This window comes from Akebia trifoliata, chromosome 2, assembly GCF_017979445.1.
Source record: "Akebia trifoliata isolate Shusen 1 chromosome 2, ASM1797944v1, whole genome shotgun sequence".
Classification (NCBI taxonomy): domain Eukaryota; kingdom Viridiplantae; phylum Streptophyta; class Magnoliopsida; order Ranunculales; family Lardizabalaceae; genus Akebia; species Akebia trifoliata.
In genome coordinates, this window is record NC_141376.1 from 32973191 (window position 1) to 32996889 (window position 23699).

At 36.2% G+C, this 23699-nt stretch overlaps 1 protein-coding gene across 1 annotated transcript; it reads right to left on the bottom strand.

Moving 5' to 3' along the window:
* Positions 1 to 7894: 7894 nt before the first annotated feature.
* Positions 7895 to 21049, bottom strand: LOC147410190 (coatomer subunit delta-like). The gene is made up of 12 exons (XM_086432435.1): positions 20933 to 21049; positions 20528 to 20599; positions 17716 to 17755; positions 16908 to 17131; positions 16068 to 16310; positions 15746 to 15920; positions 14268 to 14572; positions 10276 to 10474; positions 10021 to 10174; positions 8829 to 8891; positions 8634 to 8730; positions 7895 to 8214 (listed from the first exon to the last, which is right to left on the bottom strand). The coding sequence occupies exons 2-12, from the start codon at positions 20528 to 20530 to the stop codon at positions 8125 to 8127; spliced, it is 1593 nt and encodes a 530-aa protein (XP_086288561.1). The 5' UTR covers positions 20531 to 20599; positions 20933 to 21049; the 3' UTR covers positions 7895 to 8124.
* Between the last annotated feature and the right edge of the window lie 2650 nt (positions 21050 to 23699).

The following is a 23699-nucleotide window of genomic DNA, read 5'->3' on the forward strand; positions in this document are numbered from 1 at the left end:
TAATTAAAATATTAATTAACGTAAAGTGAAATCTTAATAAATTGAATTAAAAATTTGAACAAATAAAATCAATAAATCAAGCCCTCGGGTCAAATTTTAAGTGGTGACTCATTTATTTAAATGGGGCCCATATGATATTTATAAAAGACCCCTCCATCTAGGGTCCCAAAGAATTAAAAATATAATTAGGAGATTCTCAAAAAACTTAAAAATCTTCATTGTACGTAAGAATTAAAACTTTAATTAAACAACTTAACTTTATCTTTAAGAAACCTAATTAAACATTAACTCTTCCAAAAAGCTCTATAAAAAGGAGCCTCCACAGCCTAAACTCGCAGGTCAAGAAAAATCCTAGGAAAGAGAGGCCAAAAACTCTCCCAAACCTTCCTAAAATCTTAAATCTGAAGTCCCAAGTCCCTACCTAACACTTAAACCCTATTTTTTTACTTAAAAAACACCTAGAAAAAGTCATAAAACATTTAGATCTAGAAGGAAAATACCTTATCTCGGAGATCAAAAGTGAATCTAGTGACAGAGACAAAAACAGGAAAACTCATACGAGTAACGCTCTCCACCACTTTTGAGGGAATCAACTGTTGCAATCACCCAGGTAAAAAGAAATGTATTTTTTTATTTATTTTAATTTTTAGGTCATTTTTGCAATGTAAATTTTTTGAAAAAAGTAAAGACCAACATTCGTCGGGCGGGATTGGTACCTAACACCTTCCAATCCCATAATGTAATTTCCAAACCCATTTTTTTTAGATCAGTATGTTTTATCTGTTTACAATCATGTTTTGGTTCTTAGATCGTAAAACTAGGTGGCGACTCCCAAAACTACAAAAAGCGGATCCATACATACGGATCAAGGGTGCTTTCAGGTTCGAATGGAGTGAAAAATGTGAAACAACCTTCCACAACCTGAAGAAGTACCTTGGATAGTCACCCATACTTAGCGCTTCCAAGGAAGGAGAGGAGTTGGGACTCTACTTGGCGGGCCACAACATTGTCTATAAGCTCGGTACTATTCAAAATGGACCTCGGACGAGAATATCCCATATGTTACATCAGCAAAATGCTCAGCCCATCAGAGGTCAAGTATATTAAAACTGAGAAGATCGGCCTATCCTTAGTTTATGTAACCCAGAAACTCTGACCTTACTTTTTGTCTCATCGCATCAGAGTAATAAATGACCACCCTCTTAAAGAGAAGTTGTATAGGTCAGAGAAGTCTAGACGAATGGCGAGGTGGGCAGTGATTCTTGGAGAACACGACCTACTATTCAAAGAACGGACAATACTAAAGGGACAAGTGTTAGCAGATTTCCTGGTGGGTTTTCCAGTCGAATATCCCAATTGAGAAGATGAAAAAGACGAGGCAATAAATACATGGAGCAGTCAGTCAGGATGGATGATGTTCGTGGATGGGTCATCCAATTACACTGGGTCAGGGGTTGGCATTGTATTAGTTACTCCGAGCAATGAAAAGTTCGAGAATTATTGAAACTTGGGTACAACGCTTCAAACAACGAGGCAGAATACGAAACCATCATAAACGAGCTTAAGATGACAAAAAACCTCAAGATCAGCAGACTTATGGTGTTTACAGACTCGCAGCTTATTACAAGACAATGTAATGGGGAGTACGAGGCTAAGGATGAGCGAATGGCGAGATATTTGGCAGTAATAAAAGGAGAGTTTAGCGGGTTCACCAAGGTAAAGATGAACAAAATTCCAAGGGAAAAGAACATGCACGTCGACTCATTGGCTTTCATTGCTTCGATGCTTGGAGATTCAGAAACCTGTGAGATACTCGTGGAATACCAACTGAAGGCAAGCATTGACTATTAGCCAGAAAAATGTCTACAAATCAACCAGATACTAGGGTGGATACACGACTACGTAGAATACTTCCGATCAAGAACCTTCCCTCAGGACAAGAGGGAAGCCAAGAATCTCCTCTACAAAATCGAAAGGTATGCACTAATTGACGGAGAGTTGTACAGAATGTTGTTTGGAGGACCCTTCTTAAAATTCCTAAGTACAGAAGAGTCCAAGCTAGAGATGACAGAAATACATGAAGGAACATGCGGTAATCATTTACAAGGACGATCTTTGGCAAATAAAATGGTAACTTAGGGCAATTTTTGGCCAAGGATGCGGGAGGATTATAAAAGATATGTCAAGATGTGCGACAAGTGTTAGAGGTATGCTCATCTGAACCTCCAACCCTCTAACGAGCTTCATCCGATGACAGCCCCCTAGTCATTCGCAATCTGGGGAATGGATATCGTTGGACCCCTACCTAGGGGACAAGGGGGTAAAACGTTCATATTGGTGGAAACAGACTATTTCACCAAGTGGGTAGAGGTTGTCCCTCTCACTAGTTTACATGGGAACACATCATAACGCACTTCAGAATCCCCTATGCACTAATCTCAGACAATGAGACACAATTTAAAAGGGGTCGAGTGTAGTCATATTATAAAGTGCATGAAATCAACTCACTCTAATTGTTTCCGAGGTATCCGCAAGGAAATAGACAGGCAAAAGCTTCAAACAAGACTATTCTTGATAACTTGAAGAAAAGACTGTCCAATCACAAATGAAGGTGGGTGGAAGAATTGCACAATGTATTATGGGCATATTGAACAACACCCCGACAAGCCACGGGGCTGACGTTGTTCTCATGGCTTATGGAATAGATGTCGTCATCCCTACTAAGATACAAGTACCTACAGCCAGAACGCAAGTCGTTAAGGCATGCATGAACGAGGAAATGATAGCTCGAAATCTGGATTAGCTAGAAGAAACTCGAGAGAGAGAGTGATGGAAAGGCTTGCATCGTACTAACAACAGTTGAAGAGGTCTTACGACATGCAAGTGTGGAAGAGAGAGTTCAAGGTCGGGGATATGGAATTAAAGAAGATATTCGCCAATACAAAAGAACTTAATAGTAGGAAGCTCGGAGCTAATTGGGAGGGGCCATACATCGTTTATAAATTCGGAGAAGCAGGGGTGTATTATTTGAAAATAATATTAGGAGATGTAATCACGGCATCATGAAACGCTTTCAATCTCAAAAGATACTATCAATAAGTACCTTATCTCGAAGCTCTATGCATTTTGATATTTTAGTGAAAAGCCTTGGTCCCTCACTGGTGCTGAGCCCAACTAAGGAGTTGGTCTAGCTAAAAGCCTTGGCCATTTGCTGGTGCCGAGCCCAATTGAGGAGTTGGCCTAACCAAAAGACTTTAGTATGTTTTGTGATCTAAGCCCGACCCAGGGTTTTAGATAGTTTTTGTAAAGGTTTGGCCAGCCACAGAAGGAATTTGACCGTATAAAATTAGACACCTACTCATGTCGTAAAAGTTTTCGGTCAACCTAAAAATATTATTGAGTTGGTGACCCGGATGGATCTGATTAACTTAACAAATAAATAGCGAAAAATTCTTAGGGTTACTTGTTTCATAAGCAAATACTACAAGGTAAAACAAGCAAACTTCTCATTGATAAAGAAAATGTTAGTCATTACACATAACAACAGTTGTTTTGTACATGGAAAATGCAAAGAAAAACTAAACGCCGACGAAACGATCAGCATCATCAAAGGCTTGATTATGAGATTGCTTGGGAGGGGCAAAAATGTTTTTCTTAGATAACTTGGCCTTAAGTTTATTGTACGCGTTTCCCATGCCAATTCGGAGGCATCAAGCTGAGTTTGAAGATAGGCGAGTTGTTTTTCGAGCGTTTTCTCTTTCTCGGCCTCTAGTTGCCTTTTCAGCAAGGCAATCTCCCCCTTCGTCAAGGCAAGGTTATTCTTCGTCTGCTCCAGCTCGGACCGAGCGTCATCTAAGCTAGCCTAGATCTTTAGAGAATGAGACTCGACAACATCCCTTTTGCCTTGGAACTTCTTTGCAAGCCCATCGGTCTTGTCATAGTCGGTCAGCGTTGTGTCTCGTGATTGATTGAGCTTAGCCACAACATGCTACACTTAGAAAATTATTAAAACAAGTGTTAAAGCTTAGCGTAAAACAATAAAAAGAAGTAGAGAAAAGGTTAAGAGTTCCACCGTGATTAGAGCTTGGAAGGTATCATTGAAGAACTTCGTCGGATCCTCGACAAAGTGCCTGTTGGTGATTGCCAGGTTTCCTAAGAGAACTGACGATTCAAAGAAAACACGCCCAACCCAAGAATTGGTTAGCATGGAATCTTGGTCTATCACAACTTGGCCACCCACGATCAGGTTGACCACCCATGGGGAGGCTAGGGAGCTGGCTTCCTTGTGCCTCGACCCAATTGTCGAGGTCGAAGCCTGTGATGGCTTGGCAGGTAGAGGAGTAACAGTGGTAGCAAGTGGGGGAGGAGGTTGGTTAGCAACATCTCTAGCTTTGGAAGGCTGAGGGTCGGTACCCCTTATTAGCCTTTTGAGAAGCTGTTGGTCGTCCTCTTCGTCTTCAGCGTTAAAACTGGAATGAGGTACTTCCATCACCTCGTCCTCGGATCATTTGAGTCAAAGGTGGGAGCTGGACGGTTGGAACGAAGAGACATGTCTTCGTTATCAAGAGGCTGGGTATTGGGAGCTGGTCATCTCGAACGATCACCCCCTCCACAGGAGTCAGTAGGAAGAAATGACTCGGTGGCATGGTTATATAGCTCTGGGTTGGAGAGCAAATGGGTTTTCACCACCGAGTCCCCGATGCCTTTGTCTTTGCTCTAGCCTACAATTAGGGGAGAAATGATTCAGAATCCCAAGAAACCTCGTGAAGAATTGCATGAGGGAGAAGAGTAAAACTTACCATGACCGTTAAAAGACTTGTACACGAGGGAGGGAAGTTTGTCCCCAAGTGCGCTTTCCCACTGACTGGTTAACTTTATTGGGAATAAAAACCATTCCTTGTTCGAGTCGAGGAACTCAAACAAGGACGGCTTCCCTGCTCTCTTAGTTAGGTAGAAGAATCCTTATTTTTTGGGGCACCTCTTCAAGGAGAATTGGGTCCGAATGTCGAGGAGTCCGAGCTTCAACCCCTCATCTAGCCGAGCATTCATTTGCTCGAAGGTGTGAATTACGTGAAAGAAATTCCCGCTCATTTGGCCAGTGGCCCTCTGATAGAAGTTCAACACCTCCCAAGTTAGCCTGCTTAAAGAGACTCGAAAGCCATCATTGAATTGCCCTGGGGAAAATTCTTGAGAAGACGGGGGTTCATCCGTGAAGGATGTACCCACATCATCAGGGACAACATAGGCTTCCCTAATCTTAGCCAACGGAGGGCATGTAGGGGGAATAAGCTTTTCCTTAGCCATGGAAAGACTAAGAAGTAAAAAAGAAAAATATTTTTGAGGAGAGGGGTGGGGTCACGTTCTCTAACCTTTAAAAAGAAAACCGGCAGGGAGAGCTTGAGGAGCTTGCTGGTGCCGCACAAGAGCAAAAAACGCTAAAGGGCAAAAAAAAAAAGAACACTGAGAGAAGAAGATAACAGAGAGCAAAGAGTAAAAACGAAAAGGAATGAGGTATTTATAGGAAAGGGAAACTTCAAGATGCTCAATATGATGGAGGGTCTGGATGCCTTCGAAGAATGAGACAACAGTAAGGAAGACGCCGCATTAAGTGGTGTCAAAAACGAAGTAAAAGGTACAGACACGCGTGTGTAACTAACCATTTACAACACGCCACGTGTATACAGCCCATAAATGTGCTGCATAACAGTAAAGTCAAGAGTAAGAATTACGAAGGCAATAATTGCGTGCGCCATCTTTGAAATTCGAACAGCCAGACATCAGGAGTTAATGCAATTAATGAGCCAAGTCAGACTAACACCCAACTAAAGATCACCACGTGTTGATAATTTATTTTATCTCGAGGTCTTGGATCAAGATCCAAAACCTCGAGAGTGTGGAGGGTATTTCTCGGAGCAATTGACACGTAGCAACCTTGGATAATCATAACTGGCTCGTCGAGTCAAGTGGTGAATGCACTGAGCTACATTAAAACCAACTTTCCCAAGCACTCTAAGTACATAGGTCGGGTGTGCCTGTGAGACCTGACATATCAGGTGTAATGACTCCTGCACTGACAGATCAGATGTAACAACTCCTGCGACTGACAGATCAGGGAAGAGGCACAAGTACTCCAGCAAAAATCATTGAGGGAATACCAGGAAATCCATGAGAAGAACTCTATAAATACCAGGCAGCAACTTACACGAGAGGTTAGAACAAATCTTCCTAGAGAGCACTTTATTAGCTCGGCATTAAAGTCTAACTTGATCGTCGGAGTGGTATTATTGCAGGTCACCCACTGAGTTAGGAATTCTCAAGGAAGAGCGAAAATCTATATCTACATAATTCATTCATGACCCTAGCTACTCTTTAGTAGTTTTTAAAAGCAATTGAAAATTAAGATTTCTCGAGTTTTCTTTGCCAAATCGAAAAAAATCAAATAGAGGTAAAGGACAACGAATATTGAGAGCATCTCCAACAATTCTTTGCTAAATTAAAGATCGTCTCTTTTTTTTATTATAAAAAAATAACAAAAGTTACGTTAACTGATGTAGATTTTGGTCTTACTCCAAGAGACTCAAGGTCTGTTTCTTTATTCTTAATATTTTATATTATTTTATTTTTATCAAAATTAAAAGAAAAGAAAGTTACTTTTTTAACTTTGAAAATCCCAGATTATATAATATGTATTTTTACAATATACATGTTTGCCACATCAGATATCCTTTTTCTACTCTTAAAATAAAAATATTATTATATTTTCTTTACAATAGCTAGGGTACATGTTTGCCACATAATATAGTGGCCATGTTATTTTAAAATTTCAGGAGTTAGTTCTCACACATTTTCACTGTCGGAGATGCTCTTACAATTTATCAAAACAAAGATCAAGTGGGTGGTCCAATGGAAACTAATTGGGATTTTGTGTAAAAGATGGTTGAATAATTATTTGAAAAAAGACTATAATTTTATTATAATAAGATTTTTCACTAATAAGAAAATATTAATCACACATAATTAATAATTAGTATCTTTTTACGGAAAAATAAAAAATGTTAAAATGACTTGAAATAACACTCTGATAGTGTACTTGAGTGTAAAATCATGAATGATTTCTCTCGAGATATGAGTTTATATACTCGAGGAAAATAGATTGTTCTTTAACATGTATGAAAACTTAAACAAACAAGTCCTATAGAAACTTTCAACCGCTGCAACCTCGAGCACCAAATTCCTAGTCATGGCATGAATCTTTCCGATTTTCTGACCTGACTTGACACATTTTTGTGCTGACTCAGCCAAGCTAATGAGTTGGTTCTATTGAGTTTTGGAGGTCAACTAACCTCGTATTCCAATCAATTCAAGCCACCAAAGCAAATTTTTGAGTTCAAACAGTTCTAGAACTAAACTTCAAAGTCGATTTTCCAGAATGAGAAAAGATACCAACCTTCTGCTACTGTTTTTAACCATCCACAATTTTCTTTTTTTTGATGAATAACTTTATCTCCAATTCATCTTTTAAGCTTCAATGCAAAGGGAGAATTTTATGTCCTATTTAGAATCAAGTAAGCAAAATCACATTGGGTTGATGAAAGGAACAAATGGCAAGTTGTCTTTTTTTTAAGCTCTCCTGCTTTGTTTTTTTGACTCGGATCAACTACCTAGCAAAATGACTAATAAACCGTAAAGCTCTATTATGACATTTTGGAAGAGCTGAAAGATGATGAAATGTAGATGGGTAAAATTGTCATTTTACATGTCCAGCCTCCTGAACCCTAGCTTTGCTGCTAGTTGCCTAGAATAGTTTTCATTATCATTGCATGAAACATTGCTTGCAATTCTTAAAATCAATCCACACAATGAGAAACCAAAATGTCCAAGTAAAGAAGCTCCATAACAAGAAATGTCTTTGATACCTCAAAAAACAAAAAACGATTCAATAACACTAGAAAATATCCAGCAAGTACTGTTCTCAAAATTCATGGAGAAAAGAAAGGGGGAACAACAGTGGCGGTTGTTTGAACTTGAAATGAAGTCAAACTACTAATTTAAAAAAATATATATAAACTTTCCAAGGAGAAAATTAAGCAAGTAAACATTGCTAATCTTCACCCAATAGGTCGGTCACACCACTTGGTAGTTCTCTGTGATCAGTTGCGTTCGTTGAGAGAACTTAGGAGATGGCCCACCTCTCAGTGGCAAGATGGTTACAACCTGTGCAACAATTTTGCAATATCAATCAATCACTTTATTATGACCAAAAGCAAAAACCAGATTCACAAATTTGCTATTACAATCAACATCGGAATGTGTTTCAACCTAGAGGAGGCAAGCCGGAAACCTTACTGGAGATTTTAAGAATCAAGTATGACCAAATTAGAAACAAGTTAAGATCAAGCTAAAGACGGATTCTTAGGCATTTCAAAGTGAGGGTTTTAGTCAGAAAGCATAGGCACAAACATCTAAATGGATGATGAGAATCATCACTGCGAAACAGATTCAAAAGGTGAGATGGAGGTGGCACAGGAGAAACATGTACTATCCACGCTCAGAAATCTAGTAAGAAACAATATACTACAAAGTGGAATATAAACTGCACACAACTGTTCACTGAATATTCAAACTTCACAAACCTTCAAGTCACTGAATGTCTTTGCGGCAGTAAATCTGATAGAAATGGGAAAGAACACTGAAGAATCTACTGGAGGTACAACAAACTCCATCGATCCACTGCAATGATTTAACGTTGGCAAAATTACTAGTTATATTGATTAGTTCACAATTTATAGGAAAAAAAAAACAAATTTTACACGTCATCACTCACTGACCTGCGGTTAGAGCTGTCGACAAGAAGAATTGACCACTCCAACACGGAACTCCTTGAGTCATACCTGCAATTCAAATAGCCGGCTTTTTACGTTTCAAGCTTTTGTTGAGTAGCAAGTCTTTCTTCATCTAAGGCTTAAAGTTCAGCCAGATGGAGTTTGAGTCTTTGCTCTTCTGTCATTTCTAGTTGCACAATTCATTAAAGATAAAAATGGAACCATTTCCTGATCATACTAAACTTCGAAAAATGAAATCATGAGAGACTGTTCTTATTTATGTATTATGTTCTCAATAGTAAAGGTCTGCTTACGGATATTGCACACCCCGGTACTTGATTTCCTCTAATTACACAAATACCCTTTTTCTAGACGTCGACATGGTTAACATTTTATTGTTCTTATTCTCAATGAAAAACAGATCATTAAGCATCCCACATGTTGCACCATTCTGTTTCATTACAGCTCATGGATGGCGCATGCAGACCGTGTTGGGCAAACGTAAACAGTACTTTTAGTTCTGTTATTATTCTGCTATGAAAGATTGAAATTACGTGTTATGTTGCAAATAAACTAAGAGAAATCGCCAAAGGAAGATTTTGGGTATGCTACTGGAACTCCAAGAAAGATTGACATCCATGCCAATAAGAAAACCTTCCCAAAAAAAAAATTATAATCAGGCATTAAGAACCAGATACGCTTTATCGGGCAACATGTGCAATCAAGAACATTTTTATGAAAGAGTTAAACAAAGATGAGGATCTTGAGATGAATAAGTGGAAAACTATGACAGGTAAAATTAGAAATGTTTATATATGAAGATAGCTAGGTGCAACCCCAATAAGGGGTAAATTGTTGTACTGAAGACATCAATCAGAAGTCCTTAGTGCAGTTCAAAGGCTCTAAAAGAGCTAGAGGAAAGCCAGAAGAAGAAAAAAAGATCTGGATTGAAGAGGTAAAAGCATGTTTGAAGACATATCTTGAGAGAAGATATAACTCTATATAGAATTCATTGTTGTCAACATCACCAACAATCCCACAGAGTCGGCAGCTCTTTATAGAATTGAATGGGGAAATAGATGTGTTGGCAACTTCAAATAGTTAGTGTCACGAATGTAAGGCATGATGATTATGGAATACCAAAATTGTTCGCTCCAAAACTAAGTCAGAAATAAAAGTATAAATTGGAATCACTCACCTCCATTCCCCATCAACCTGTTTGACATTTGGTGCCTCCCGAAGTGCAGGAAGAGGTACAGAGATTATAACATTTCGTAGGTCAAACATAGCTGAGGCTTCATACTCAATGCTGACATAAGTTTCATTCCCAGAGACAGAAGGCCAGCAGTTGACTACAAAAGAATAGATAGCCGGATTAGTAAGCAACGACAAAAAAAAAGGAAAACAGAATCAAATACCAGATTATGAAATTGTCCAAAGAATCAAAACCCACTGGTCAATGGCACAATAGACTCATCCACACTCTGCATTCTCCACTTCAAGAGACCAACGCCTGCTGCATCACCAGCTTGACCAGTTGGAAAAGGCCTGTTAGGATCCTTCAGTCCTAGAATATTTTCGCTAGAAAACAGCTCCTTGTTGATGTTAGGGTGTGTTTTGAAGAGGATGCCTGAATTCTCCCCTGTTTCAATCTGAAAATAAAGAATAGTAACACAGTGAGACATGCATTAGCAGTTGACATCAAGATTGCAAGGCAAATTGAGCCACTAAGTGATCTTAGTGGTACATAATATACCATAGGCCCATCGAACTCACAAAATAAAAATAAAAAAACAAGAAAAGAGAAAAAGTAGATCTCCAATTTATGAGCAGAAAAACGGTAAACAATGTCCCTGCCAAATGATTAGTTTATTTGATTGATAAAGAACCCTCAATTTCCCCAAGTATTTAAAAAAACAGCTTTTCAGTAATAAATAATTATAAGTTGATCTAAAAACTACACAAAGGCAACTCATTTTGTACAGAATTTGGGGAACGCTTGTCAACATCAGATCTTCATAATGGTTTAAAAATCGAATTTGGTAAATAGAAAGCTACCAGATTGCATCTGCAACTGACCAATAGTACTAGAACTCTTATGACCTGATATGTGAATGGAAGACCCATTTCATTTCTTTTTTTCGTTTTTTTTTTTTCTTTTTGAAGGGGTGGGTGAGTGAGTGAGTGAGGAAAGCAGGGGTGGGGGGGAAGCAGGGAACACTGTCCCCTATGTGCAAAATAAGCATTAATCATATTTAGTCAACCAGTATATCCTCAATAAGATCGGTGCTACAAGGACCCTTTCAACTTGTCCTTCATATGGTATATGGTTTTCACAAATATCTAAGCCCTCGAAGATTGACAAGTGGGCCATAAGATGACACTTGATATCACCTTCTATCTCCCTTGTATCTAGGGAGGTCTTCCCAACCACCTTTTATCTAACAACTTTCTAGTTATAAAAAAGTCACCTTCCAACATAAAAGGGCCCAATACATATACACCTTGGATTTACATTTGCGCTCTAGGAACAATACTACTGAATTCAACAGACATGATATGGACTTAGTACATCCAAAGTCAAGGGCTTTGACAGATCTCAGCTAGACATGAAAATTTGATGATTTAGTTTACCCTCAACAATCTCTCTCAGACAGTAGAACCTAGAAATTAATTCTCTAGATTAGATCTCCGTTTTTTGGTAGGCAAATCGGCTCTCAGGGTAGGTGTCGCAGCCAGGGTTCAATCTAATAAGATTTTTAAGGGGCCAGTGCATATTGCATTTAATTTGGATGTGACTTTTTAAACAAGAAAGACATTTGATAGCTCTCCGAGAAATTAAAATAGAGTTCATGGATAAAGGATAGTTAGAGAGCAGTGTACTGTGGATTTTGGGTGGAGAGCCTCCAGACCAGCAAGGGACACAAAATAGGGAGATTGTGATTATCTGGGCCACAACAATTACTTTTTTTTTTTTTCATACCTTGGGTATCCATGCCTCTTAGAGCACCCGACTAATCCCACGAGGCCAAAACAGTTACTGTGCAAGATGTTTTGCAAAGACCCTTTCCCCTATCAATCATGTGTAAAATCGTGGTAGGTCAGTTGAATTCGGTCGGTCTTCGCTGGCGAACAGCCCTAATTATAGTCAGTACATGATCAACAATCACAACATTCCAAGTCTCCAACATTATGCAGGTTAGACAGTTTTTTGGTGTCAGATTCTCAGAAGGAACATTTTTCCACATCTATTTCAATCTACCAGACCCGCATCAATTTACTCCTATCATCATGTATATAGGGGCCATTTTGGGTAGACCAACACCCTTCAGATTTGAGAATATGTAGCATTCACATCCAGTATTGATCTAAATTTTAAGGGGAGAACTGAGCTAGTGTTTCTTAAAGGCCTCAGAGAAAAGATCGACCAACCTACAACAGAAAATTACAAAAACAAGAAAGAAAAAAACCAAGAAATTAAAAAAAAAAAAAAAGATGCATAAGTAACTAATCAAGATGCCATGCCCTAATGGATCCTACCACACATTCCATCCCCCTTAAACATAAAATCCTCAAAGAAAATTCCTTGAAGGTCTTGCTCCAAAAGAAAAGATACCCCATAGCATCAATGATTGCTTCCTGAACTAAGCTCTTTCCCTTCAAAGGTCTGATTGTTCCTTTCGCTCCATATAGCCCAACAAAATGCAAAATAAATCATACTCCACACAATGTTTTTCTTTAGAGAAGAATGTCAGTGAATGCCATGAATGGAAAAGGGACAGAATAGCCTGTGAAAACCCCAAGGAATTTTGATCAAGGATAGAAAATGGTGCCAAATTCCCAATGAGAAGGGGCAATGCATAAGTATGTGTTGCACATCTTCCTGCCTGGCATATAAAAACAAAATTTATAGCAACAATGCCCCTCAACTGAATTCCAAGACATAGTGATACAGAACGCTGAGGGAAGAAGTAAAATTTGGGAGTTAAGGAAAATCTAGTTGGGGATTGGGTTAAGGATTAAGGATTAAGAATTTCATATTGGATTTGCGATTTGGGTTAGGATAGGGTAAACCCAAAAGGTAAAATGAAAATTTTATTGCAATTAGTGTAGGATAGAGAAAATGGTTAAAGGTTAAGGTTTGTACGGTACGGAAATGATTAAATGTTAAGGTTTATAGAGTAATAATTAAATGTTAAGAGAATGGATAAAAGATAAAGTGTTGAGGTTTGTAGGTTTCAAGAATTAAGAATTCAGGAAAAAAAAAAAAAAAAAAACAAGGATTAAAAGAAAATCAAGACAAGAGGATTCTTGATGGATTAAAGAATTCAAGATTTCAAGAAAATCAAGAAACAATATAAAAAAAAAATGAAAAGATAAGAAGATGATAGAAAAGATAGAATCTTGGAAGAACACCAAGGGTTTTTCGGAATCACACCAATAATGATGGAAAACTCATTTCACTCCATGAAAGAAACTCATTCTTTATTCATCAAATTCTTTAAAAAAAAAAAAAATCCTAATACAATCTATATATAAAGAAAATAAAGCTAAGAATCTTTAATCAAACTAAATACCAAATAAATAACCTAATTTCATAACTTTCTCCCCTAATTTTTTAATCCTAATAAACTTAAATAAAAAACAAACTAAAGTTATTAAATTGCTCTTAAATATTATACTAAGACTATAGACCAATAAAACAACAAAATAAGCCTAAAAAAACATAAAATTAAAGCCCTAAAATAGAAAACTAAATAGATAATTAATCTAAAATAATCTCGAACAATAAAACGATAAATCTAGAACCAAATAAATGAAAACCTAAATAATTACAATTTTTATGTCGGAACCCTTGACCATTGACTTGATTTGCGTTCCGCATTACATAGTCCATATCCTCTGATCTTCTTCCATCAGGATTATACGAGTGAGAGATAAGCAAATAATGAGATTAATGATTCGATCAACCTACCAATCATTAAAGTTTCATCTAAAATCCAAGTTCCTTGATAGAGCTGATCCTTTCCAAATCATAAAATTCTCAACCGAAAGCATATATATCTTATGATATTGCATATAAGTATGGGAATGTTTTCTTTAAAGGGATGCAGCACACCATGTATCCTCCCACAATCTATCCTTATTGCCCTTCCCCACCGTAAGTCTAATCCTCTCAGCTACTCCACTTCATGTGATCGGAACCACATTTCGCTACAATCACCATCTTCTACAAAGAGTTCCTTTCCAAGCCAAACCTTCACAACCACTTTCCAAGAAGACTTCCCACTTCACCAGGTGAAACTTCCTCACATCCCTCTCGTGCCTGAGAAAATCTCTTAATAGCCTCTCCAGCTTTAATTCCACTGGTCTGGGAATTGAGAATAAGGATAGAGAGTAAACTAGAATACTATGTGTGCACAATTGCATGAAAGAGGGGGGTACCTGAACTTGGATGAGACCGTCTTCCTGATTAAGAATTTGGAGCAACAGAGTACCTTGAACGTCAAAGTTACTGACACCACCATCTCGCTTGAGTATCACATTAAGCTTCTCTTCAACAGTCAATGTAATGGGATCAGTTGGTGGAGGAGCAGCTGATCTGGACTGGCTAGCACTTGGTTGCACATCCTCAATAATCACTTCACCTTCGGCTTTCAAAGATTCCAGGAACTGGTTTGCCCGTTTTGTTTTGCCAAGCTGCATACCAAGTCCTTTCGGAGGAGCAGCAGCAGATGCAGATGGACGACCTGATATGCAAATTATAAATAAATACTCAAAAAGATTTCCTACGCTCAAACATGAACAAACAAGTATTCTGAAAAAATTGGATAAAAGTAATGAAAAGGCTGTTATATTATATATAATTATATATGAAGAGCCATCCATTGAGTTCCACGAAATAAGATAAGTGGCAAAGAATCAATCTCAACAGTTAAATGTTCATCATTTTTACGTATCTAGCTCTCATATTGGCATTAATTATGTCTTTAACCATGATTTTCCTTTTTTTCTTTTTTGGTCATAATCAATTTAGAACTCAAGGGGAAACCAATTAAAAAAAATCAGAATAATTTGCAATGAAAATATTAACAGCTTCATTGTTTCTAAGAAACATTTTCAATGGTATTTCATCGAGAAAGAGTGTGTCGAGCTATGTAGTAAATTGTGGTGACATTCCAGTAATTATATAAAAGTTATGCTGTGGATCAAGAATGTATGATTAGAGAACTTATCTGCAAGGGAACTGAGAATAGAACTAGTGCTTTGCCACACGAAGATTTACATGATGAACAAGAAAGAAAAAGCGATTTGTATTTTTTTCTTTTTTCCTTTTTTGATAAGTAAACTTTATTATTCATAAGAAACAAATCCAGTCGAGATGACCAGCCAAGCCGCAAATGGATTACAAGCCGAGCAAATTGCTATTAATACAACAGACACAATTTGTATTTTTCTTTAGACATAAATTCGATATACTTCTGTTTTTGAACAGCTCCATCAAGACCAAATTACAAGGCATCATGCAGGTGGAATGATAGCCAGCTATTGGAACAAACTGGATATGAGAGTTCCTAACTATAGTATAATGGATCTACTCTGAGTACTACTAATCTATTATGACAATGAAGTTAAAACTTTACAAACTGAGCAATTACTTGCCTACCCTGATCAGTGGCATAACGATATCAAAATCTAATCTTTTAAATAGAAAACAACAACTTGATCATGTTATACATTGGATATTTCAAAAAAAAAAAAAAAAATCGCGTGTTTCAGCTGTGGGCTAAGGCAATACCATTTACATAGTTCACAAATAGTTTAGCCACCTTGAACGAGAATTAGGTAACATAGATCATTCAGAAATTATAAAAAGATAAAAAGTTTCGATGTGGTATTAATGAAGAAGAACAGATACAAACCTTTAGATTTGCTGGAAAAGGTCTCTACATCAGTGCTCAAACCAAAACCAGAACCACTTCCAAAACCACCTCCACCACTAGATATGCTCATATCGTTAAAGCTACTCTCAATTCTTCCTGAACCCATGGATTGCATAGACATAAACCCTCCTTTCTCACCTCTATTCTTGTCAATCTGCAAATTATATACGTAATTGTATAAGAAGAGGTTTATAATTGAGAGAACTAAGAGTAGGAGAGAAAAATAAATCGACGAGAATTATTACAAACAGACAAACAACCTAAGAACACTGCAGCTTTGTAATTGTGCATGAATAAATACCTTGCTCTTGTCAATCTCACTAGCTTTACGCTTCATAACATCCTTTGTTTCATTGATCTTGCTCTGCATTACCAGCTTATGCAGTTTTTCTTCATGACTCTCCATCTCACAATACTGCTTAACCTGTGAGACAGACAAGCTCTCTTTGTGCCCAAGGGAGATGACTTCATCAAATGCAAAAATTAGCTCAAAAGCTGACTTACAAATGCCCTCTTCATCTAGAGAGGGAGAATACTCGGGGACCTGAATAAAATTAAGGAATCGCCGTAGTAACTTTATGTACTTGGCTTTTATAAAATAATATTTATATAAATAGATGCAGATAGGAAGAAAGTTTTGCATTTCTTAAATATATTTGAACAATTAAAAGTTTACATTCTACATAAATCTGAATGACAACCCTGAATTTCTTAAAACTCGAATATTGACATACCAATGGATGAAATAACTACTTTAAAGATGCTGTAAAAAATTAATTCCCCCTCCCCACCCTCCAAAAAGAAAAAAACAGAGTGACAGCTGATGCCCACAAACTCGATAATCCCAACACATATGTTTAGTTTACTCCATATGTTGAGAGTTTTCTAAGCACTTAACTTCATACTAACTCCTTAGTGTATTAAAAAAATGTTTTACATAAGTAGACATGCATTAATATCATATAACAACAACATATAGATACTTGTATCATCTTAGACAATTAAGAAATCAGTGTATGCACCCCATAACTCATTCAAGAAAAGTTGGATGCTAACATCCAAAAAGACCTTTGGAAAAAAAGAAGATATAAGGTTTCGACACGACCACAAGTATAACCACTTCAGTCAACAGAAAGGATACGAGTTTGGAGAGCAGCCTCAGGGTCTCCAAATCTTCAAGAATGTTGCTTTGTTTGTTCGTAACTACTAGCAAGTACAGAGCTTCTATTGGCTGGTAAACATAACGAACATTTTCAGTCTCAACATATGTATGTTGTTTTCCTATGCCAACCAACTTGGGAAATGCTGCAAGTAATCCTTCAATCCTGATACGAGACATATCCACAAACTGCCTCGAAACAAGTGCTGCGATGAAATACAATATAAACCAATCATTAAGCAGTGTAATTCTAATGGTGTCAGCTTGTTATGATACAGTATGAATGAATACAAAAGAGTTTCAAAGGGGACAAGCGAGGAAGCAACCCAAAAAGCATATCCTTGAAGGGAAAACTCATTCTACGACTATGTCAACTTTAGGAGACAAAAGGCAAATTTTCTTTATTTCTAGATAAATCTTGACACCCTGAAATTAATTGAAGTAATAGTTTTTGCTAAAATATAAATGCAAGTTTCTGTACGGATCAAGAGAAAATAGAAAATCAACTTCCATAAATGGCACAAAGTGATGAAAAAACTAACAAAATGCATATGAACTGCAAGTATCGCATGCAATGTAGCCAAAAAAGTGGTCATCAGAAGGCAATCAAACTACAAGAAAAAAAATTCATGATGCACATTTGGTATGAATGTTAAAAGCTAAACCGAATATGTGTGTGTGTGTGTGTGTGTGTGAGAGAGAGAGAGAGAGAGAGACTCTACAGCAAGTGGAAGACGGATAAGTGCATGCACCTGTAAAATTGAAATTGCACTAGAGGCAGCAAACTCACCTTTACCAGATTTACTTATGATGGAAGCTGCAAGAACCACCTAACCACACACAAAACAAAAGGAATAAGTGGCAACACAAAAAAACAATAAAAAATAAAAAATTGATGTGCTATTATCTACTTGTCGGAGGCTTTTTCATGATCAATCATCCACTTGTAGGGTTAGAAGCAACCAGGCTTCCCGGGCAACACATCTTGGGTTCAAAATTCATTAGCAAATTTTTTTACTGACCACAAGTTTGATCCTAGCAACCCATGAAAACAATTAAAGATGAAAATAACAAAAAAAAAAACGCATTGTAGAAATATTTTATTTTATTTTTAACTTGACTACTAAAAGTGTTTCAAGAGGGAGAAAGGCAGTCAATAGGTGATGTAGGACAATGGGGGAAGAAGAAGAAAAAAGGGGCGGACAGAGGATCTGATTTGGTATTTGGTATTTGGAATTAAGTTAAGGATTTTGGTGACAATAGGGAAAGGGTTTCCAAAATCTCAATTGTCGATTGAGATGTAAAATGCAAAGTTTTGTAAATTATGATATTTTGGTTGGGGTTGGATAAGAGTTAAAGGAAAGGGGAAATGATAAGGATTGAGGAAAAGGTTAAAGGTTGCGGAAAATGTTTTCAAGAATTCAAGAAAGGGATTTCAAGAATCAAGAATTCAAGTAAATCATGAACAAAGAACTAAAAGAAAATAAATAAATAAAAAAGATTAAACAGAAAAAAAAGAAGGGAAAGAATTCAAGGCCCCAGCAAGCCCTTTCTTATCACGAAGACCGAATTGTATGCAATCCCATTTTCAAAAGTAAACTACAAGGGGAGATTGAGGAATGCATCCGTCTCTCTACCTTGATAGCTTAGTTGTTCTATCATTAGTTCAAATGAAGAATAAAAGCAGGTATAATCTAGAGATCTCGAAGGAATATTTCAATGAAGTCATTCTATTGTAGAAGTGTAAGGAATAAGGGGGATTTTGCTCCATTGGTTTTTATTTAGGGTAAAAACAGATCTTTCATGGAGGATAGTTGTAAAAAAAATCCTCAAACATTTGCAATCTACTTGGAGTTCATGGAAGGAGAGAGATGGTAGACTTAAGCATGGAAAGAAAGAAGAGAAACAACTATTATTCTTAATGTGAAAGCTCTAAACTTTTTAAAAAGTGTAAAGGGATTTCTTTGTACAAGGGCGGGAAGTTGACTCTTATTAAGAGTTCTTTGGCTAGCAACCCTAATTATTTTATTTTTTTGTTTTCTATGCCAAAGAGTGTTGAAGACAAGCTTGATATAATTTGTCAAGATTTCTTTCGGCACCACAATAAAGGCAAGAGGAAATAGAATATGGTAAGTTAGAAGAAGATTTGCATTCCCAAGAAATTGGGGGGTTGGGTGTAAGAAGATTTGGTTTGATGAAATCGGCCTTGTTGGGCAAGTGGTTGTGGAGGTTTGGCAAGGAGAAAAATATTCTTTCGATAAGAGTAACTGTGGAGAAGTGCAGGACAAAGAAAGATGTGTAGGAGATTGGAGATGTCAAAGGATCCTATGGCTATGAGGTATGGAAAGGCATCTTGAGTCAACTTCCATTGTTTCAAAAGAAAGTAAAGTTAAGGTGGGTAGAGGTGATAGGATTTTCTTTTGGGAAGATAGGTGGGGATTGACCTTTGAAGGATCAATTTCCTAATCTTTTTAAGATTTCTTAGAAAGGTCAGCTTATTGTATCTTTCTGAAGGGGGTGGAGGAGCAAGCTGGGACTTTGGTTTCAAAAGGGCTTTTAATGATTAAGAGATGAGGAGTTTGGGGAGGGGATCGCAAGATTTGGGATGACACAAGGAGGACCAATTCTCTATGAGTCCGTTGTATGATGCAAGGTTTGTAGGATTATGTGTTAGATTTTTCGTACTCATTCATATAGGTAGGAATGTGCCATTGAAGATCTCCGTCTTCGTTTGGTCAATTGCTCTAGGTAGTATTCCAACTTTGGACTAGATCATCAGAAGAGGTTAGATTTTTCGTACTCGTTAATAACATGTAAGGCGTGTGGAGGAGGGTTAAACCACCTATTTCTCCACTATGACACCGCATGGAAAGTACGGAGCTTCTTCTCTTTGTTCCGTATAACTAGGGTAGTTCAAAAACGAAATTGAGGATATTTTCGCTTCTTGGCTGAAAAGGTCCTTCATGTAGAAAGGAAGAAGTCTTTGGACTTTGTTGTTGTTTGCCATTTGCTATGGGATATGGAAGGAAAGAGACAAAAGAATATTTGAAGATTTAAAAACCAGTTTTGTTAGCAGATCCCTAGGGCAATAGCTAATTTTAAGAGAGTATATATTTTGAAATATTTGTGTCCATTAGCCACAATGTCTTCCCTTGGAATTGTAGCTCTCTCTTCTAGAATCCATGATCTTATCAGCCTCAGCCAATAGCTCTTCTAAAAAATAGGGGATGAGGCTCATCTTTCCCCTTCTTTAATACGTAAGACTGTTGGGGACTACTATCTACCCATTTCTCATGTACATTTTTTTTTTTTCCTTATTTTATAAAATTTCGTTGTTATTGATTGATTAAAAAAACAATTGGGCAACAACGATATTCAAATAATAGAAAAGAATAATACATAAGTAAACATGGAGGGGGGCAAATTAGGTTTTCAAGCACGGCAAATTAGGTGATGGGACCAAAATGACCCATAATTGGGTATTTGGGCGTGGAGCATAACAAGAGAAGATATCGATGGTAATCTGGATTTCTCATTCTAGATCTAAAACTTCAATGACTCATAATTCAAACACACATCATCTGGATTCAAAAAAAAATTACCATTTTGACACACTGTTCCAATCCAAAAATAACCGATGCTAAGCGAACAAGAAATTATCAGATCAGATACACCTGAAAAGTAAACATCAAGAGTCTTCATCTTCAGAATCAGATCTACCATTAAATTAAAGGGTATTAAGGAATAAAAAATCTCTGAGCATATATCAAATTAAGAGCAATTGTAATGCATAAATAAATGGATTTTTTTTTCTGCGTAAATGAAATTCCGGATCCGAACAAGATCTTAATTTTCAGAATTGTTCATCTAAGCTATGGTTGAATTGAATTTGGTGGGAAAGAAAAGAAAAAAAACACAGCAAAAATTTGAAGGAAAGACGATGAATCTATAAACGATTATTGAGATAGAAACAATGATGAATAGAGGCACAAAATGGAAAACCTCACCTGCGTTACTTTCGAGCAAAGAGCTTCGAAATCAAAAACCCCTGTTCAGTTGTTCCACCCTACTGAGATCAGATCTAAAAGGAGAGAAATATTAGGTACTTCGGATTCTAAAAATTTAGGGGTGTCAAATGGGTCGGTTCCGGTTCGGTTCCTTTGAAAATTAGAGCCAAAACCACTATATTTTTTTCAGTTTCGGATCCGATTCTAAAATAAGTGGAATCAGAATGAGAATTGCCAAGAATCACGGGTACCCATTAGTTATGATTCTCAAGAGTCAAATGGTAAATGTTTTCTCAAAATCACTATAACAAAATTTCTTCCAAAAAAAATAACATATTATCTACAAAGTATTAAGTTATTAATAATTTATTCCACTAAAAATATGATTTTAATGATTTTAAATTAAAATTCATCTTGCTTACAAGTAATGAACTTTAAGAAGAGATGACCCATTTTATGCTCTAATATTTAGTTTATATGAATAAATTAAAGAACTATATATATAATATATGTTAATTTTAAAATATAGAAAAAAAGTTTAAATAATGAATAACATAAAAATAAATGACAAAATATATCAGTTCCAAATACTCGTAGGTACCCATCGGCTAGAATCTAATGATTTTGAATCCTATCGGTTCGGTTTTATATTAAATCCAACTCTAATTGATTCCAATAAAAAGAGAATCGGAATCAAGGTTTTCGATTTCTGTTCAGTTTCGAGTAAATGGGTACCCATTGACACCCCTAGATACTCTCATTGCATCTGCTCTATAATCTATATCTATTGCGTTAATTTTTCGACCATGTCCGGTCTTGTCCCTATTTGTCTAGGCCAAAAATCGGCCCACCTGCTACACCAGCAACCCTTTATAGTCACTGGCTCAAGTCACTCAAACCACAAAAAATTACTTAATGCACCTAGGGAGAGCAATGTCTTTCTAATACACCCTGAGTTTTGTTACGGTGCCTTAAGTTTAACAACCCAATTTGTAAAATCTTTCTTTCTCAATGCCCCTCACCCCATAACAGTATAAGAGTATTAATGGATAGATTCCAATTTGATTCCTAAAGTATTTAGAATCATAACTATTATATTTTTTCGATTTATCAAAATTAGAACTACCAAGAAATGCGGGTACCCATCAGTTCTTAAGAATCAAATAAAAATAAATAAAAATATTTCAAATCATTATAAAATATTTTTCTTTAATTAATATATGTATTAGAGTTCGCTCGTGCTTAAAACACAAGCATCCTCTTTGAGGGTTAATGTGGGGTAAAAATGAAAAATAATAAAATTAGAGGGGTATTATTAAAAAAATTGGGATCGAAGGGGTAAGAGAAGAAAAATAGTAAAATTATGAGAATTATTGAAAGAGGGAAAGGGGTGAGGGAAAATGAAAGACAATAAAGTTGAAGGGGGGAGAAAAGCAATAAAGTGTTTTTGAATGGATATCATTAAAAAAAATTGAGATTGAGAAGGTAAAAGATGTAAAACAATAAAATGGGCTAAATGAGTAAAAAGAAGATATATACTAAAGTAAAATGAGGTGAAGAGTAAAGAAAATAAAATAAGTCCCATAAAATTGAAGTTTTGATGGAATGTTTGTCCCACACAAAATTGTAGCGGATGAAACGTTTATTCCCCCACACAACTATAGTAAAGTGGGCCCTAAAATTGTGTTTTACTATACTAGTGAAATGCACGTGCGTTGCACATGAATTATAGTATGACTCGACATTTTTATTTTATTATATTTTAAATTTTTGTAAGAATGTAATTACGAATATAAAAATTAATTTTTATTATATTGAATTTAATAAATTTTCAATTATTTTTTTGAACACTAAACAAATAAATTAATTTGTAAGAAATCTCATTTAACCAATGTTCGCATCTCAAATAGAAGAATAGTGATAAATCGAAGATGAAATGAAGACAGAAAAGGAAGGACAATGGTGACAACAAGATGTCATCCCAAGTAAGATGAAGTAAAAAAAGTAAACCAAAAAAACCAATTTATACCTTGCGTTAGAAGAAAAAGTAAGATAAAAATAGTTTATACCTCAAATAACTCCTAGTATTTAAATAGAAAAAAACAAAAAGGTAGACAACTAAAAGACTCCTTTTCCATTGCAATTTACTATTGTTATAGAGAAATTAAAAAAATATATATATGTATATATATATGTTTCAAGTGTAAATATTGATCTTAGTTTGAGATGAAAAAAAATCAATAGTTGGTAACATTGATGAATGATTGTACAATCACTTGAACTTCTGAGTTTTCAATCACAACAGTGAAGTTACCACCAAGAAAGCAACCTAATGATGATACGAAGGTCAATATCTTATTGGACAAAAATTATGTTTCATCATTATTGTAGTTTTACATCTAACAGTTCTAGATCAAAATATGAACAAAAGACTTTATAAGATGCATTTCTTCATCCTACCTAAAGGTGTTTGTTACATGTAATTGAATGCACAAGAATACACCACTATTAGGATTAATGCTTGGCTCAACAAAAGTTAAACTGTAAAAAAATCTTTTTATATTTTACCGAAATTATAAAGAACATAAAAAAAATCATGTGAGTTTTGTGAACAAAAAAATCTCTTTATTTTTTTCTATTGGGGCAAATTTTGTGATTTTTTTTTTAATATGTAAAACCTAAAAAAAGGAATAAATAAACAATTTTCCCCCTTTTACCTATGGGAATGAGTAAAAGAAAAATAAAAACACTTAGGACTATACACTTG

What these genes read in the sequence shown, in the direction of transcription:
- LOC147410190 (XM_086432435.1), bottom strand. An exon ending in TGAGGCTGCTCTCCAAACTC is followed by an intron (nt 16,311 to 16,907) that starts GTATCCTTTCTG and finishes AATTTTATTCAG; the next exon opens with GTCCCCGAGTATTCTCCCTC. An exon ending in CTTTTCCAGCAAATCTAAAG is followed by an intron (nt 14,573 to 15,745) that starts GTTTGTATCTGT and finishes TTTGCATATCAG; the next exon opens with GTCGTCCATCTGCATCTGCT.